Source organism: Aspergillus stella-maris (assembly GCF_047715825.1).
Source record: "Aspergillus stella-maris strain CBS 113639 unplaced genomic scaffold BDV14scaffold_4, whole genome shotgun sequence".
In the NCBI taxonomy this organism is placed as follows: Eukaryota; Fungi; Ascomycota; class Eurotiomycetes; order Eurotiales; family Aspergillaceae; genus Aspergillus; species Aspergillus stella-maris.
Genome location: NW_027396798.1, coordinates 349,003 through 366,658, shown reverse-complemented (window position 1 = coordinate 366,658; position 17,656 = coordinate 349,003). Strand labels below are relative to the sequence as shown.

The 17,656-nt window shown below is 51.6% G+C and overlaps 8 protein-coding genes across 8 annotated transcripts; 2 read left to right on the top strand and 6 right to left on the bottom strand.

Moving 5' to 3' along the window:
• Window positions 1-921: 921 nt before the first annotated feature.
• On the bottom strand, window positions 922-2,174 carry BDV14DRAFT_195864 (dicarboxylate transporter; the record flags this gene model as incomplete). The annotated part of the gene is made up of 4 exons (XM_073772317.1): window positions 922-1,595; window positions 1,656-1,680; window positions 1,766-1,893; window positions 1,952-2,174. 4 exons carry the CDS (start codon window positions 2,172-2,174, stop codon window positions 922-924), a joined length of 1,050 nt encoding a protein of 349 aa, XP_073632564.1.
• A 958-nt stretch (window positions 2,175-3,132) lies between these two features.
• On the top strand, window positions 3,133-3,769 carry BDV14DRAFT_85424 (DUF4267 domain-containing protein). The gene is made up of 2 exons (XM_073777693.1): window positions 3,133-3,306; window positions 3,386-3,769. Exons 1-2 carry the CDS (start codon window positions 3,192-3,194, stop codon window positions 3,670-3,672), a joined length of 402 nt encoding a protein of 133 aa, XP_073632563.1. The 5' UTR covers window positions 3,133-3,191; the 3' UTR covers window positions 3,673-3,769.
• Window positions 3,770-4,002: 233 nt separating this feature from the next.
• BDV14DRAFT_195862 (uncharacterized protein) lies at window positions 4,003-5,197 on the bottom strand (the record flags this gene model as incomplete). Its single annotated transcript, XM_073772316.1, has 2 exons — window positions 4,003-4,785; window positions 5,000-5,197. The coding sequence occupies 2 exons, from the start codon at window positions 5,195-5,197 to the stop codon at window positions 4,003-4,005; spliced, it is 981 nt and encodes a 326-aa protein (XP_073632562.1).
• An 830-nt stretch (window positions 5,198-6,027) lies between these two features.
• BDV14DRAFT_195861 (putative transcription regulator PAB1642) lies at window positions 6,028-6,861 on the bottom strand (the record flags this gene model as incomplete). Its single annotated transcript, XM_073772315.1, has 1 exon — window positions 6,028-6,861. The coding sequence occupies one exon, from the start codon at window positions 6,859-6,861 to the stop codon at window positions 6,028-6,030; it is 834 nt and encodes a 277-aa protein (XP_073632561.1).
• Window positions 6,862-7,133: 272 nt separating this feature from the next.
• On the bottom strand, window positions 7,134-10,184 carry BDV14DRAFT_85395 (putative forkhead transcription factor Fkh1/2). The gene is made up of 3 exons (XM_073777691.1): window positions 9,816-10,184; window positions 7,751-9,732; window positions 7,134-7,687 (listed from the first exon to the last, which is right to left on the bottom strand). Exons 1-3 carry the CDS (start codon window positions 9,927-9,929, stop codon window positions 7,612-7,614), a joined length of 2,172 nt encoding a protein of 723 aa, XP_073632560.1. The 5' UTR covers window positions 9,930-10,184; the 3' UTR covers window positions 7,134-7,611.
• An 897-nt stretch (window positions 10,185-11,081) lies between these two features.
• On the bottom strand, window positions 11,082-13,872 carry pacC (putative C2H2 transcription factor PacC). Its single transcript, XM_073777690.1, has 4 exons — window positions 13,552-13,872; window positions 13,138-13,477; window positions 12,774-13,062; window positions 11,082-12,707 (listed from the first exon to the last, which is right to left on the bottom strand). The coding sequence occupies exons 2-4, from the start codon at window positions 13,429-13,431 to the stop codon at window positions 11,326-11,328; spliced, it is 1,965 nt and encodes a 654-aa protein (XP_073632559.1). The 5' UTR covers window positions 13,432-13,477; window positions 13,552-13,872; the 3' UTR covers window positions 11,082-11,325.
• A 52-nt stretch (window positions 13,873-13,924) lies between these two features.
• On the top strand, window positions 13,925-15,393 carry BDV14DRAFT_164842 (uncharacterized protein). Its single transcript, XM_073767249.1, has one exon. The coding sequence runs from the start codon at window positions 14,585-14,587 to the stop codon at window positions 14,828-14,830; it is 246 nt and encodes an 81-aa protein (XP_073632558.1). The 5' UTR covers window positions 13,925-14,584; the 3' UTR covers window positions 14,831-15,393.
• A 2-nt stretch (window positions 15,394-15,395) lies between these two features.
• On the bottom strand, window positions 15,396-17,516 carry BDV14DRAFT_85389 (uncharacterized protein). Its single transcript, XM_073777689.1, has 2 exons — window positions 16,780-17,516; window positions 15,396-16,733 (listed from the first exon to the last, which is right to left on the bottom strand). Exons 1-2 carry the CDS (start codon window positions 17,145-17,147, stop codon window positions 15,530-15,532), a joined length of 1,572 nt encoding a protein of 523 aa, XP_073632557.1. The 5' UTR covers window positions 17,148-17,516; the 3' UTR covers window positions 15,396-15,529.
• Between the last annotated feature and the right edge of the window lie 140 nt (window positions 17,517-17,656).

Below are 17,656 nucleotides of genomic sequence, written 5' to 3'. Positions count from 1 at the left end.
ACGCGTCTCGAAATCTTAGTCTGCAGATACGAGGTGATGAGTGATTTGCTCCTGGCGTTTCAGGTCCTCTACTCCTCTACAGATCATGTGATGATGTCATCCAGCAAACGCTCTATATCTCAGGTGGTTGATAAGGCAATGAACCCTGCCTTCTGCATGTCTGTTTGCTATACTCCAGTCTGCAAGTATGACACCTGACAGCTGCCACCTCCATGTGGAATGCCCATCATCAGTCACAATCGCAACATCAGAACCAGAGCAGCATACGGTAAGCTCCTAACCAGTCCACCAGCTAACAGCTAACAGGGGTCTTTAGCCGCGCTACGCCATGCCACACCGGCCATGCCACCACAGCATACCATTTCCCAACAGAGTAAAGCAAAGCCAGGTAAGCTTCTCGCTCCCCAGCCTAAAACCTGGAATATTTCTCCAGCCCCAGCAAAAGCGGGGATCTGATGGATCCAATTTCCAATCCTGAAGGATCATGGAGACGAGGCTGCAGCTGCTGCACCGACCAGTCGTCTTTCTCTTCTTTGTGACTCGATGCTGCATGCCGCGCAGAGGCTCCGGTAATCACACCGTGACACTGAGGTTAAAAGCTGGGGCATACCGGCTGTTATCGCGCTTCGTTTGCCGAGTCTACGTAGTATAATTTTTCCTGCCAATTACGGACAGGTACCCCTGCACATTCACCTTCGGTCAACGTCCGCTGCGACTATTCAGGTACGTACCTAGTTTGGCATCGCCAGGAACAAGGCAGCACGCAGTCCCGATCTCCACATTGATATCAGTACCTATACAACAAAGTATCCTCACACGATTGAAATCGAGGCATAATCGGGCTAAACCACAGTCTATGAACCCAATCTAGTTAAAAACTCAAAGCGGCATTTCTCACCTCTATGCCGTGTATAGCCTGATCTATTCCTCCCCAAACAACCCCTTATAAACCCTCTTATGCTCCTCCAAAAGCACCAAAGTAGCAACAGTCTGCGGCCCCAACCTCACAAAACTCGGCACCCACCCTCTAACCATCCACTTCACGCCCTCTTTTCCCGTCAAATCAAGCACAACCCTTCCCACAGATTGCCTCTCCCCGCTTCCTTGATTAAAACCCATAAGCTGCGTCTTAACAACATCCATCGGCGAACATATAGACGTAGCCACGAAAGCAGCAGCAACAGACGCTGAAAAATGCACAATTGTATTCTCTGCGCCTCCCAATCCAACCTTCACGAAAAGAGATTTGAAAAAGTCGTACCCGCCTAGTTGGCCTCCTGTCATTACACCGCATCTTATAGCGTTAGGACCCATTCCTTTAACCCAGAAGAGGGGGCCGTCGGATTTGTACATCTCGGACCAAGCGTGCAGGATGTGTCTGTAGTTTCGTCGTTGTGCAGGTGGGAGGGACATGTCATTTTGCATGCGGATGTTTGCTATGTCTGCTGCGTTGCCGGGAATGGAGCCTAGCATGCCGGACAACGTTGCGGTTAGTGAGAGTGTTAGAGCATTGGGTGGCTGGTGGGAGGGTGATTGGGAGGAGAGGTAGTTCTTGAGGGACTCGTAGGTTGCTAGGCGGGTTGTTCCGTATGTTACTGGTGTAGTTGTTAGTTTTGGTAAATAGGTATAGGTACTTGAGAAATTATGGGGCTTACATTGTCTCATGAATCCCGCTGAGAACTATAGGATTCCTCGGGCTTGGTTAGTACTTGGTCATCGATATGGTGGTTTACATTCATAGAAGGGTACGGTAGGGCTGACTTACACCAGCATATAACCCCCTCACCCCCTCACTCTTAACAATCCTCATTGCTGTTCCTAGCATTCCCACTCTACCCTGGCCGGAGACGGTGCTCTTGGTTTTCCTATCTGCCATTTGCATCCGCACCTTAACTGTGAATTTGCTATTAACACCATTCAACAGAGCACAGAAGTTAGGGGCAAGACATACTCAAATCCAACGGATGGGACATGGCCACAGCCATGCAGGATGCTGATCCACCAAACCATAGTGGGTACTCTATTTGTTTCTTAGACTTAGACTGGGTGCTGGATTGCGTCGGTGCAGGTGATGGCGCAGGCGATTGCTTCGTCGTAGGTGGGATCCCTGTAATGGGGATTGTAGAGGTTGGTGGTAGTGAATGTGCAATGGTTGGATGTGACGCTTCTGTCATTGTGTTTACCATGTCCCTCAGATTTTTGTTGTTGCTGTGGTTGGGGCTGGGCTTGTGATTGTATACTTCGGGGGCGAGTATAGTGAGAGTAGGTAGCCCTGGTACACCGAGTTATCATTGCGGGGTCACGATTCCTTAGTACTTATATACCCTTCGATAAATCAGAAATCTAGAGGTAACTAATTGCTCGACACTCCTCCCGGGGTAGTTTAGTTGGAGAAGTACTCCCATTCCGAGAAGTCGGCTTCAAGGCTCGGGGTGGATGTATGGTATATAGCCGACTCGGCTTCTGCACCGCCATGTTGTATGTAACTTCCAACCAGCATGAAGTACAAGTAACCTTCATTAATCTCATATCTTGCATTATATACTTTTATATATTGAATTTCACGGCGTAACTATTACCTTTTTGTGATTGGGTCACTTATGGTCACATCGAGGAACCTTAGACAAGCAATGCAATAAAAGTGAGAATTTTCCATACTTCGAGTTGGCCGTGACAATACGTCAATGAACGAGTATTCTTAGCCCAAACCTACCACGTACTTGCGCCTGAGAGTTTATCCATCTTCAGAGAGGCGCAGATGGTGAGATTGAGGTAGGAGTGATTATAAACTCATTTGGGCCTGCATAAACTCGGCCCAAAAAGGCACCGAATAGCCCGAGCACCGAGAAGTTGAGACTATCAACAGGGATAACAACTGTTATTCCAACTGCCTACGTCCATCAAAACAAATACAATGGAGCACCCAGAAGCCGCAGTACTTGTTCAATCCTCTTCCACGCGAAATTAGACTCTAGAACTATTCAACTTTAATCAACCACACCTTCTTTGTCTCGACCACAAACACGAGAAAAAGCAATAACCCTGCTATCGACTCAGGAGCATACACACATATATCAGGTGATAGGGCTTGCATGGCCTGACCTGGAATTTAAATCCGTCTTCGCTTGCTACCAACCTCCCGCCGTCTGCAATCTTCCTCGAACAATCAACTCCACATACTCAGAACCAATATGTCTACTATACCAAGCAATGCGCCTCTATACCTCCTCGACGCTGCAACAGCCATAGTCGGCTCATTACTCATATACTCGGGTGTCCTGGGAACATTCCTTGACCCCGTTCGCCGTGAGTGCTTCGCCCATACCAATACCAGGCTTTACCTCGCCTAGCTGCCCTCCTTCTGAGCTGACCTGAATGTGTACAGTGGCAATAGCCTTCGGAATCCCCTCCCCACCCCCACCACAAACCCTAACATTCCTCCCAAGCGGATGCGGCCGAAACCTCGCGGCCGGAATATTCGTCTGGACATTGACGATCCTGCGCGAGAGGAAAGTACTCGGCATATTTCTCCTTTGCTGGACGATGGCGGGGATATCAGATGTTAAGATTTTATTGGAGTATCCGGGGGGACGAAATGTTGGTGTTCATGTTAGGAATATCTGTATCCTGGTTGGTTTGGGGTTGTTAAATCTAAGGTATGAGGTGAGGTGATGGTTAGAAGAAAGGTTTAGGATTGAGATCTATCTATCTATCTAATTGGTGACAGAAGTCTCTGGTATATACAGTATACAGTATTCTTACCTACTATGTACCAATAGTATGGCACCCCCCTACCAAGACGGCGGAGTCCAATACTCCTCCCAATGCTCCTGGGTATCCGCCTCCCTAAACTTCCCAATCCCACCCCGAACTCCATCCGCATCAACCTCCCAATCTCCCCCCTCAACCCTCTCCGCCTAATCCTCCAAAACCTCATGAACCCTTACATACCGCCAATTACTAATCCCATTCGATATCCCAACCTAGTACATGTCGCCGTTTCTATCGCGCCCCTTTGGGTTCGGATTCGGTTCGCAGTCGGAGTGGTAATCCCAGTAGTCTACCCCGAAGGGTCCACCGTTTGAGTTCCGCGCCCAAGTGTGCCGTCCAATTCCGTAGGGTAAGAGGAGGCGACATTCGTTGCTGAAGAATTGGGGGGGGTTTGACGGTGACGTGGTGGATGTAGAAGCCGGGAACTAGATCGGTGCGTTTGTATATAGGGTCTTGGATCCAGTGGGGATAGTTCCCTGGAAATTGACCGAGGAGGATATGTCGTGAATTCTCGAAGTCCGTGACCGGTTGGTCGAGGAATTCAGTGAGTGTAGGGAACCGGATCCCCGGGGCGATATAGCGAAAGCGGACTTTGATGTTGGCTGTAGCGCTTAGGAACTCGTGCGCGAATGATGAAAGGGGGATGAAGTTCTGGTCACACATCGATAGATCATGCCAGGGTAAGTTCATATAAGCAGCCTCATCATAATCTCTCAGTTCCATTCGAGATTCAATGGCATGCACAAGACGGTTGAATGCAGTAACAGTCTTGTCCAGATCTATCTGTGTAAACTGGTGGATGATCCAGGGCGAGTGAAATATCCTACAATCAAGCTCCCGTTCTCGAGAACTATACTCTTTCCATTCATTGACGGGGATACTATCAACCTTCTTCTCGTCGATCATCTGTAGATACGAATCAAGGATGACCTCCAGCGGCATCCAAGACCAACCATGCTCAGCGATGATCTGGGTGTCGTTGTAGTCCTCTATCCAGCTTGCTTTTAAAGTATGCTGATAAAACCTATAGTAAATAAATAGTCAGTCTACATAACTGATCATGAGAACGAAGGACGGAAGACTCACATCAACCCCTCATCATCCCCGAGCCAAAAACAACTAGACCCGTAAAGCTTGATGAACCGGCCAGGCCAGTGCGTAAATACCGCACTGTCAATAAAGCCCCGTGGAGAATTCAGAGCCCAGAGATAAAAGAAGAAATATGCACCTTCAGCATGATGTCTTCGTTCCATGCGCGATTGAGAAACTCTATTACGGAGGGGTGGAGGGCCTCTGCAATTTCATCTGATGGGTTGAACGCCTCCCAGTAGATTTGGAGAGGGGGATCGGGCATTTTACCGCCGCAGCCTTCTACGACTCTCGTTAGGAGCTCGTTGTGTAGTGCGGCGCAGCGCTCGTAGTCCATTGTGTTTGGCCCGAGGCAGCTCGCCAGCTGAGATTAGCTCAACCATGAGAAGTAACTGATACGTATGCACTGAGGTGTCAATGCTAGCTACTCAGGTGGTAGGAGGCGAGTGAGTAGGCTGGGGTTGAAAGTTTTATAGTAAAGGGGAAATGAAAATCAATCACATGGCATGGAAGTTGACATGACTCAGAACTGATGTGAAACTCCCAGCCCCCTGGACTTTGTTGGGAAGAGGCTAACCTTGTAACTACATATACTCTGGGCGTGTTGATACGGTATGAGCAAGCCGTTGAATTCGGGCATGGACCTAAGAACAGACTCCAGGATACCTACATACTGAATGAAGATTGACAACCTTAGGGTAATGCCACTATCCAATTAGGTTACGGTATGAGAAAGCATGCAGAGCACGGGAGACCAAGAGACAGTCAAAGGGCAACCGAGTTCTGCTATTAAATGTGCTGTCCATGGACAGGGTAAGGAGCGTGGTTGCCTAGGACTTCAGTCATACTGTACTGCTACTAGCCATCCCCCGATAGGTACGGCCACAACTCAGAACTCTCGCGTGTGTACCAGTCTAGATCGATACTGCAGAGGCAGCTTAGCTAGGTAATCTCTTTTGTCGGACAGTTCATCAATCATGCGGAAATCAGAGTTCTATAAAAGGATCAAGCCTTCCAAGAGGTGTCGATAGTGCTTAGTAGGTCAGGGTTACTGTATGTAAAACACCTGCATGGATATAGAATTTTCAGCCTACTTCAAAAGCCCATGAAGAGCGACCATGCCATGTGCTCTCCCTGATTGATATTGTTTTTCCGCCGTCATTCACCCTAGACCTCTACCCCCTCAACATCAGGCCAAAACCCAACTTCCAACCCCACAACCTCCCCCCACCACCCCTCACACTTCTCCAACCCTCCCTTCTCAGACAAATCCCCACCAAGCTCAAGTGCAGCATACTCATCAAGCACACACCCAATCTTCACCACAAACTCCTCAAACTCCTTACTCGCCCAGTTGGGGATGAATTTGTTTCTGAGTGCACCACCGTCCATGTCCGCATCCGCATCCTGCCCACTGCTTGAGGATGAAGGTGACTGTGACTGGGACTGCGACTGGAAAGACTGCGCATACCTCCAAGCACGGAGGTAGCATTCTTCCGTCGCCCAAAGAACCGTCAATCCCTCCAAAAGGGCCCTCTTTTCACCGGCTGAAGAGAGGAACATATCGATATACCCCCTTGTAACCTCATTCGGTCCAAATGCCCCTTCTTCCTCTTCTTGCCCTTCTTGCCCCGGCGTAACCGTATTCAAATCCAATCCGTATTCCTCCGCAGTTCTCTCATAAAACCCCAACTCAACCTGAATATTCACTAGCGCATCAACCAGTACCCTCATTATCTTCTCCTGGATACTGCATTCCCCACTCTCCTTCTTCCTCTCTGCCGTCGGGATGGTCGGTAGTTGAACCTTTGATAAAAGCAGCCCAATGAACCGCACGTATGTCTGTGCGTAGAGGCGGTCTTGGGAGAGCCATTGTGCCAGGATGGTCTTCGGTAATTTGCCTGTTCCGGCGTGGGCGAGGAAGGGGTGGGTTGTTGCGCTTTTGAGGGTGGAAGAGTGGAGGGTTAGGAGGTGGGTTGTTAGTTTTTGGGAAGGGGGCATTGTGGTGCGTATGTTGGTAGAATTGATGGCTGGTAGGTAGGTTTTGGTTTGAGTCGGGGTGTTGGGGGTAGTGGTTGCTTCGTAGGGCTGATTGGCAGTGCTGGTAGGTAGGCACGTTGTTGATTAGGTGATGATACGTTAGGTACGATAGATTGAATTGAAGATTAAAGGTGATGTCAGGAATGTGACAGACGCTGATGTTGAATGTGGTGAGGGGCTCTTGAGAAAATGGATGCGAGATCGGCTGGCGGGGTGTGGGGTAGCTCAACAAGCTCCGATCTGCTGGATTATCTACCTAGGTACCTAGTTACAAAGTAAACCTGCTTCATTGTATACATAAATCAACCCATACTCAAGCTCAAAAGTACATATACAATTGATTCTAAGAAAAGGTTGGTTGGATACTCAAGATTCATATTCAATTCACTAACGCCATCCAGCTAGGTAAAGAAAACCAGCTACTTAAATCCAAACAACACTCGCATAAGGTAAAGTAACGTAAACAAAATCATAAACCATTCATCCAAACCAAGTCAAATCCAAACAACGCCATAGAGCCACCCAAGCCAAGCCAGGAAATGCTTCGTCATCATTGCAGAGTGATCGTAAACAAAGTCAATAGACAAAATAGATCCGCGTTCAGTGCTCCAAACTTGAACTTGAACTGGATCTGTAGCCAGAGCCTGACTGTACAGTGCGTAATTCAAAAAATCCATGACATAACATAGCGCGCGGTAAAGTAAGAAGAGACTAAGTTGTTGCCGTACTCGCCCGCGGCGCAGCATTGCTTAATTGGCGATGGTATGTTCCAATCGGTTGGAAGCCCCTATAAATGGATTGTTAGCCTTGCTCGATACCAACTTGCCCTGGAAAGTAAAAGTGAGCATACCTCGCCAAATCAAATCCCGCATTATCATCCTCCTCCCCCTCATCAGCCTCATCCTCGGCATGCGGATGTCGCTCGTCATGATTAACACCATTCAGACCAGGCCCATGCCCATGTTCGTCTCTCCGCGCACTCAGCGGCCTCCCACTCCCAACTCCATTACTCGTCCCCGGTTTACTCGGACTGACCAGGTTCGGCGGAGGCGGCGAACTACTCGGGATGTTGTCAAGGACATCTGCTTGATCTTGCCCGCCCTTAAGCGGCGACATATCAGCCACCGGTCTAGCGGGAGTACTCCCTATGTCCGCGAACTTCCAGAATTGTGCCGGTGAGCTCATGGGCATGAATTTTGATGGGACCTGCGCGGTACTTGGCGGTGGGAGACGAGGTTGGTGGCGTTGTGGCGCGGGTGTTATCATAGACGAGGGACCGTCGTCGTAGTATGATGAAGATAGAACGGGTGGCGATCTCGTGGCGTTGTCGGAAAGGCCATAGGCGCGGCTGAGTGCGGGTGTTTGCTTGACTGCGGAGCGGTTGGGAAGAGGCGAGGGCTCGTCGTAATCACGGTGACTCGAAGGGTTAGGGTTGAGGTTGGGTGGGCGAAGGGAGGGAGGCTCGATGCCGTTGCGGGCTGTGCGGGAGCCGCGCTCGGGCGTGTACGCTTCGACGGGTGCGACGGGGAACGAGCTGAAGCTGGGCGAAGAAACAGGTGGTGACTTTTTGCCGGCGGAGAAGACGGACTCCATGCCGCTGGCGTGGGCGCCTCGGTGGGCGTTCGAGTCTTTGGTGGCTGGCGATGAGGGTGCAGAAGATTGAGCGCCCTTGCGGAGTTGCTTCTTCCAGTACTCTTCACGATACTCCGGCGCGATTTGCCACTTCATTCCCTTGCCTGGCTCGTCTGTGCGACGGGGAACTTTTTGGAACGCTTTGTTGAGCGACAAGTTGTGTCGGATCGAGTTCTGCCAGCCGCTTTGCGAGTGTCGGTAGAAAGCGTACTTGTCCATAATCCAGTTGTAGATGTTGTTCAGCGTCAGCTTCTCCTCGTCGCTGGAGAAAATGGCTTGCGCGATGAGCGTCGCATAGCTGTACGGCGGCTTCAGATCCTTCGCAGCATCCTTGCTGTAATCGATCTCTTCCGTACTCTCCATCATCATGCCTCGGTTATACAGCGGCGACTGCTTGGCCGTCCGCGCGCCGATAGTGTCTGGTGAACGCGGCGGTGGCGTAACTTGACGTTTAAGGAACTGAGGAGCGGGAGCAAGTTGAGGTGGACCAGACGAGTTCGGGACTTCTTGCGTCTTGATGGCAGTAGGCGTCGGCTGGGGATGCGCATGTTGCGGGGCCTCGACAGCAGCGGGATCCTCCTCTCCGTTTGCCATCCGTTGCGCGCGTTCAATAAAGCTAGGGTGGATATTCGCCTTGTCGCCCGGTGTAACAAACATCATCGAGGTGTTGGCGATCTCGATAATATCACCGCACGACAGCACAGCATCGGTACCGCGTTTGAGTATAGCCTGGTTGAGTCGAACGCCATTTCGCCCGTTGACACGGATGTGCCAGGACGCAGTCTCCTCGCCATCGTAGAAAATCTCCGCGTGCAAGCGCGACACAAACTTACTCGGTCCCAAATCGACGTGAACCTCCGGCAGCGCCCGCGCAGCGATTGTAACAGGACTCGACTGCTGGTCTAGCTTCGGCTCGCGGTCGGGTTCGCGGCCGATGTTAACGTGAAGCGACTTGACATAGTAGGTCCAGTTGCGGCCGGCGATTTTCGCGTAGGCGCGGATGCTCTGCTTGTTTTCGGTTTTCGCGTTCGAGTGGTCGCGGCTGACGCGCAGTTCTTCGCGGGCGACTTGGAGATACGAGATGACGAGGTCGACGAGGTCCTGGTTCTCTGATAATTCACGCTCGGGCGACGAGCCATCCGCTTCGTCCGCGGACTCGGCTTTGACGGGACGAGTGAGTTGGGGAGATGTTCTATCGACCTAGCGCGTGAAATATACTATTAGTATTCAGATAGAAAAGAAAAAAATCGACGACTTTAAAGTGTGGTGAGGACTCGACGCACCTTGCGCTTTTTATTCGAGGGTCGCGTGGGCGACGAATCCGGCGCCTCAGCGTCTGAAGTTTCCTGCAACTGGATTTCCTTGCGCCGCGCGCGCCGACGATTAGAAAGAGGCATGGTCCGGCGGTCCGAGGAAAAGTGGTGTCGTGTGATGTCGAGGATATCGATTTGTTTATCTGGGGTTGGTGATGTAGGAGGGAGAGGTCAGGTAAATTTCTCAGACTCGTGACGATGGTGCGCGTTTATCCGTGTGGTTGGCTGGTTAGCGGTGGACAGTGCAGAAGCGTAAGATTGGAGGGCGCAAAGAGTCAGCGGCAGCGGCGACGGCGATTAATGACGGAGACTGGAATGCAGAGGTCGAGAGGGAACAGAGGCGACAACAAATGATGACCTAAAGAGGCCGAGATGGACGAGGAACCAAGGATTCGAGTCGAAAAGGTTTGCCACTCGCGCAGAGACGCGCACTGGCGGTTTAAGAATGAGGCCCAGCCACCGCGGGGAGAGACGACTAGTTAAGTGTATGTAGTGGGGTGGAAGGCGGGAAGATAAATATAATGAAATGAATAAAGTCGGGTAAGTAAAGTAGAGTAAAGAGAAGTAATGCAAGAACCTGCAGAAGCAAAGCAGTCAATGCAGAAGAAAGAAGTCCAGTGTAAAAAGTAAGCAAAGCCAGAAGAAAGTGACGTTGTTGTTGACCGCGACCGCCGACTTGAGTTCGTGTGGAGTTGAACCTGAAGCCACCACTCTCACTCTCTCTTCTACTGACACCGATCGACACTCGCCGTTGACTTCTTTGCTTTGTCCTTTCTTCTCTTGGTATATCGCCTTTATTATACCCAGCCCTACCAGAAACAGGCCTAGTCGCAACAGCCCATTGACAAATGAAATGGGAACGGCACGATACGATACCACGCTGCAGCACGCAAACTTGATGATGTTTTCCCGGATGCAGTCAGTCAACAGCCAGCACCTCCCACCTTGAGGAACAACAGTAAATAAGCGCATCTTATACCCACCGCCGTCCATGGATCGTGAATTGACCTTCTGTTTGCGTCATGGCTGGGTGCGAGGGATATCCGCTCGTGGCCGAAGGATTCACCTGTGATGGAATGCTTCTAGCTTGTTTTCGAGAAGGATACCGTAGCATTTGGAGACTTGAGTACTGTGTACCCAACAAACAGCGTCGAAAACGGCGTCAACAAACTTGCAGTACATCTTGCAGGAAATCGATCGAGCTTGAAGTGTGTATGGAAGAAAGCGATTTGGACCGGTCGGAGGTTGTACTATTTCCTCGGACACCCTAGCAAACATACAAGGCCAACCAGTGAGGAGTGAAGGATATGGATTTCCAATCGTGGAGAGGATATAGTAAGATAATAAATACAGGGAAGATACTGTCAACAGATAAATTCCAATAAAGATAGCGCGATCCAGTCAATTCATCGTTTACCCCGGAACGCCGGCCACATAAGAAACAACAAGCTATAAAGAATGACAAATATAACTACCCAGGTTATTCGCTAGGCATTTTGGAGTCGCCATCCTCGTCCAAGCCCCGCAACGTCGGGTACATGACACTCTCACCGTCTGTCTTCATCGGCACCGTGCGCGGTGAGCGAGGAAGCGAGGCAGTCTCTACGCCCTCCATATCGTCATCTGGCTTAGACTCAGGAGACTGCGAAGCGCTGCCTTGCCCCATCTCTTCATTGAACTCACCCTTCTCCAGGCGGTTGGCAATGTAGTTACGCAGGTACTCAATGAGGCGGACGTTCTCAACCCACTCCGACTGCACGTCCGACTGGTCCGCAACTTCTGTTGCGGCCTTGGCAGTGCGGGTAACATCGTCCTCATTCGGCGATCCCGACAGAGCCGGATCAATAAGACTTGCCGAGATCTGCTTGGGGGTGCGCTCTCCGTCCTCCTTGTCATCGCTGGTGTCCATTGCCTCGGATGCTGCCCGAGATGCAGGGCGAGCACGCTGCAATGTGCCTCCAGTGTACCTACGGCGCTCGTCGTGGTCAAAGATGCCGCCAAGAGTAGAAGGTGGGGCAGCACTAGACGCAGCTGGGTAACCAGCGGCCATGCCATCAGTCGCCGATGGCAGACGAGGGTACATGCTGGCACCGCTCTCATGGGGTGGTGAGACACGGTGGGCAGATGGCAGAGAGATGGGAGAGCGGCCAGAGGTGTAGGACTGGGCACTTGATGGAGGTGTCAAGGCAGGAGTGCTAGCGGAGGGGGAGTGGGCAGAGGTGTTTGTAAGGATAGGACCAGCAGTGTGAGCTGTAGCGTGGGCAGAAGGAAGCTGTGTAGGAGGTGAGTGACGGTAGCTCATGCCACCGTGAACGTAGTGCGCACCGGGCTGGGCAACGCCAGCCGCAGCAACGTTGTCATCGTTCTCATAGATTGTGTCCTGCATTTGCTGAAGGAACTGATCAATGTTGATCAAGTCGCTCTTCGTTCGGACGTTGCTCATTGGAGGCAGGTGGTATGCTGGGGCAGGAGGGGCGCCACCGCCGTAGGGGCCACCCGCGACTGCCACTGGAGCAGGCATGGGCTGGTATTCAGGCAGAGGAGCAGCAGACAAGACAGGCAAAGACAGGTTCTGCAAGCTGAGCAGACGCTGACCAACAGCAGCGTAAGAGTTGGGGTCGAACTGGCGACGCTTGAGGTCACCGAAGAACTCGTTCAGCGCATCGTAGCCGCGCTTCTTGGACTCGTACGAGGCGTGACCGGGCTCGGGGCCGGTATTCAAAGCATAGTAGACATTGCCGTACGACGGGTTGGAGGGCTGAGGAGGGTGATGTTGGTAATACTGAGGAGGGCCATGAGCATAACCCTGGCTGGGCACCGGGTTCAGAGCAGGCTCGAAATAGTGTGCAGCAGCAGCGTAACCTGGATTTGTAATTAGTTATGTGACGAGCAAACAAGGCAGGTGAGACACGAGAGAACTAAACATACCCTTAGCGTTTGCTCCAAACATGATATCTGGATTGCGAGAACCGGGCTCCGGCGATCGAACCAGCACAGAATCGTCGGCGTGAGTCTTAACATGCTTCTTCAGATCTTGGGGGCGCTTGAAGGCCTTTCCACAGAAATCACACTTGTGCGGCTTCAGAGGAACGTGGACCCGGATATGCGAAGTGATGTGGTCGCGTTTCACGGTCGTCGTACGACAACTGCCCCATTGGCAGGTCAAGTTAAGGTTGTTTGTGCTCTTTCGGCCAACATGGCGCTCGCAGACGTGTTCCTATGACAAACCACAGTCAGCGGTGTTCCTTGTCGTTGAAGCAGTCGGGTGCGACCGGGCAATAGCCAAACTTACATAGAGAGACTCTGGAGTAGGAAGCTTCTCAGAGCAACCCTGCCACATGCAGGTAAGTTCCTCGACGGGACGAGATGCGTTCGAGGCTGATGAGGATGCAGGCGCCACAGGAGAGGTGGCAGAGTTGCCATTGATCTGAGGGCTAGCTACGGCAGCAGTGGCAGCAGCAGCGGTCGCAGTCACAGAGGGGGCAGCGACAGAGGAAGCGGGAGCAGCAGGTTGGGTGGCAGGCTGCTCCTGTGCTGGGGGCGCGACGGCAGAAGCGACCGCAGTCGAGGCGTCTTGTTCGGACATGGCGCCAAGAGAAATCTTGTGTTGCTTGGGAGCGGGAGTTCAGGCACTTGATATGAGGAGATTCTGTCAATAAACCAGAATTAAAATTCCACGGCAACAAAGGCCGGTTATTTAATGTGCAAATTCGGATGATCGTAAGATGTGCGAGACACGGTCGGTCGGTCAGTCGGTCAGTACACAAAAGATGCGTGCCAAAGTCAGGATACGGGCCAGAAAACGTGGAGGCGAAGAGGAAGAAGGGGAGAAGGGGGGGGCTGGGGGGAAGCTAAGTAATAAGACAGCAGGAAATAGGGGAACCAGCAGAGACGGAGAGTCTTGGAAAGGCGACAAACAGGAAGAGGGGGGGGAAGGCTTGGGACATTGAGACTTGGGAGAGGGACTGATCGAGCCGAGACTGCCCAGACGACCCGGGAGGGACAAGAGCGACAAGACCAGCCAAGCTGGGTGGGGGGCAGTGCACAGGTGGCGTTACCACTACGAGCCTGAGCACTCGCTGACGGTCAGATTACTTTTTCTGTAATTTGATTTTGTTATTCTGGGATCTGATTTATCACTCGTAGAAGAAACAGAGTATGGTGATACTCCCATTGCAGCAGTGTTTGCAATTTGTCACATTATGATTCCGCCGACTTGAGGCGTTTCAAGCTGACATGCTAGAGTTGATTCAAGCGAGTGCCAGAAAAGAGTGCGACTGCCCCCTTTGTTCTCCCCGTAGTCCGTTCACTCCAGCCGGGCCGCATAATCCCGTGGTATCCGTACCGTAAATTACCCATTTCCTCCAGCCAAATCACCGCAATTCAGTATCAAACTTACGCTCCTTTCGCCCTTCGCCGAAGCTCTACCGACGCTCTGGCTGGACCGTGAACCGTCCAGGCTCGCAGTGGCTTAGTAGTGGACTGTCCCGAAAATCATGGAACCCGCGTTAGGAAAATAAGCCAGGCGTGCCAAAACTCATTGGACGCGATTAATAACAGCGACCCAGGACGCCATGGCTCGCTCGCCACGGGGACCCTTCGCAACCGCAAATTGGCAAGCTTGGCGACAAGTCCGCTCCGGGATGTCTTGGTTGTCTCGGCTGCCCAGCTCAGGGAGGACAACTCTGGGCATTCATGTCCAAGTGGTCCTCCTCCTCGCTTAGCCACATTCCTGGATAATGATGTTGCCTGGAGGCTTGACCCCGTGTTTGGTCTTGTCGTATCCTTTGTTGGGTATGTGCTGGCGAAGACACCTGCGAACCCGACATGGGCGCTTAGAATGGCTGTACGTCTGCGCTCAACTTGCTTACACCAGCCTTATCCAGAGCATTGGGTTCGTTCTTGTAGCCTTTTTTGCAGAAATTCAGACAGAGAATCCCAGGCAGACTTTTAGAGCGATATTCGGTAGAATGGAAGTCAAGTGACGCCTTGTCGCACTGCAGCGACCACCCCCTGGATGTTGCTCCTTCATCCCTCACCTTTTTATGTTAGAGATGTCATTTGCTCAACCACCGCTCAGATACCAAAAGTAGCCAGTCGCGGTCCATCCAGGTGGCTTCAGGAACTAGGCGCGTTGTCCGTTTTCCATGGGTATTCGCTCATGATTCCATGACCGTGGTGCATGCATCACTCCACCCACCTCTATGATATCGGCCAAGAGATCCCTCCCAACCTGAGCCTGTTAGCTGCTGCATGGCGGAGGTATTACGTACCAAGGATCTTGCCAAAACGTGCTTGTGCCGAATTCATGCGTAAGGCGGGGGATGTTCCTTGTTGGGTCTGGGCACTACACCATTACAATCCTCACTACATCCGCTTCCTATATCCAGTGTAGGATAATGCGCTGGATCCCAGTTTATAACGATAAGGACACTGAGAATTTGGAAGATTTTGGGTGTGCTGTGCTTTGGCACTGTCGTTTCTCGTCCTCCCGCCAAAATATATATGTGGTCACGTTATGGGTTACATGCAATGGTTTCATTCCGACTACCTCAAGTTCATTCTGATTGTATACATCACATGAATGGAGAAAATCTCGTAAAATGATTAAAGAAAGATGTCGCGTCCTTCAAATGCAGTGCCTGGGAAACACAGTTCAGAGGCAATTGTCAGCTTGCCCATGTCTAATGCCCCAAGTCAACACAAACGTGGTGAGCTGCATCAGTGTTCTTTTGCAATTCTGGGGAGCCGACGCTATGCATGACCATCATGGCCACCAAAACTTGCATTGTATAGCGGGCATCGTTCCCCGCATTGTGCAAATTCCAACCGACCATCCCCAACTCCCCGACAACCGCCCCCAGCGACCTTGGCTCGGTCTCACCACGAATCATTTGAAAGCATGTCGCGGTGTCGATATGGTCGGCGAGCTTGGAAGCACCAGTCGAGTCTTCAATGATATGGACGCCTGAAAGTCGAAGATACTCGATATCGGAGTCGAAACTATGACCAACAAGCACCAGGGGGCGGAGTTTCTGGCCATCAAAGAATGAAGGTTGAGCAAAGCAAGCCTGTACTGAGCGTGATATATCATTGCTAGAAGTCCATTCGCTAGTTCCAAACTCGAACCTGTCCGGGCATCCGCGGACATACAGCTTATTGACGTGATGTTTATATTCCAGCACTCGAAGATGGTGGGACCGGATACGCGACTGCCAATGTTCGCCCCGTGGCCCCGGTGCAACCCCAACAAGATCGCGAGTGTCAAGCGTCGAGATGCCAATCTCGGTGACTTGGCGATGGCAGCGTTCATTGACCTCAACGTCGACGCTGATGAAAATGGGCTCTTGCCAGAAAGGATAGGGAACGGGGCTGTCCACCGTCAGACGCGGTGATTCGGGGGCGGCGACCTCGTCCCATTTGCATTCGATCAAGTCGGAAGACTCCTTCCGCAAGCCAAGGTAACACTGTGCTCGGCTGACAGTTTCGCGGGCATCGATATCACGTTGAACACGGAGGCGATGCTTCTTGGCCTTGGATTTAGACTTGGACTTGCCTTTGGCGGCGGAGATGGCTGCTTCCATCATCTTCTCAAAAGCGATCAGCTGCTCATACAGTGCGTCTGCTTTGACTCTGAGGGTGCTGGCCTGCGGGATGGTTGCCTCTAGTTGGTCTTTGGCAGTTCGGCTGGTTGACTGACCCAGGAAGGTAGGCTGTGGAAAATCCTCGCGATTGAATCTGAGCATCAGGCCTTTCTCCTCGTTGGGGGGAAGAACGAGATTGCAGTTGAGAGACTTGTTTATCTCTCGGAAGAATTTCCGGGCTTGAGCCGAAGTAACAAGCACAATTGGACGTCCACCGAGACGAGGGGGTGCACGAATGTAGTAACTGAGTGTGTCAGTACTGGTATGTCTGGTAACTTAAGGACACTTACAGGTCCCAGGGCCGCCCCCAGAATTGACCCTTGTCAAAGAATCCGCTCGCCACCTTCTGCATGAGATCTCCGTGGATGTGCTGATACGGAAATTTGGACAATGCAATCAGGGGACAGAAACTGCCATCGTGAGGGCTGGGTGGCTCATCGGGAACCTGAACAACTGCAGGTGTTGTGTCGTCTGCCTTGTCTTCGGACGAGATCTTGAGATTCGCAATTGCGTTCGCTGATGCCTCTACAAGAGGACTCGGCGCCTTCTCTTCACTCGTTGGCTCAGTTGGCGGGGGTACAAAACGGAGACCGGTGTTTATTTGCCGGATAGCTTCGTCCTGAGCGAAAAGCATCTGGAGACGTTCAGAGGAACCCATGATGAAACCTCGCAGCGAGTGGCAGGGAGATTCTCATTCAAAAGATTGGAGTATGAAGAGATGGTAGGAAGAAAGAAAGAAGAAAAGCCGTCAACGCAGGTGTACGGGGAGGATCGCGCCTCCAGTGTTGGTGTGAACAAACGGAGACTCGGAAGAGTGACACAGCAAACGAGCTCTGAGCTTCATTGCGCGTATTACAGACAGAGGTGTGGGAGAAGACTGAGGCATGATGAAAGTTGGTTGCAATGGCTAAGTGAGAGAATTTGGGATTCTCCCTTGGTGGAAGGCAGCTTGAGCTGGGTGACGAATGTATATTTTGTTGAATTATGAGTACCCCGAGATATCCGTCCTCGCGGACTCAGTAATTAGTATCTGAAACTATAGCATCATTATTGGAAATGACTCTACCATCGGATTTACTGTGAATGGCAATGTGCGAATTGTCGAGGGAAAAGAAGTTGAGGTAGTTGGCGACGCTGTATACACGGCGGCGGAAGAACATTGGCCCG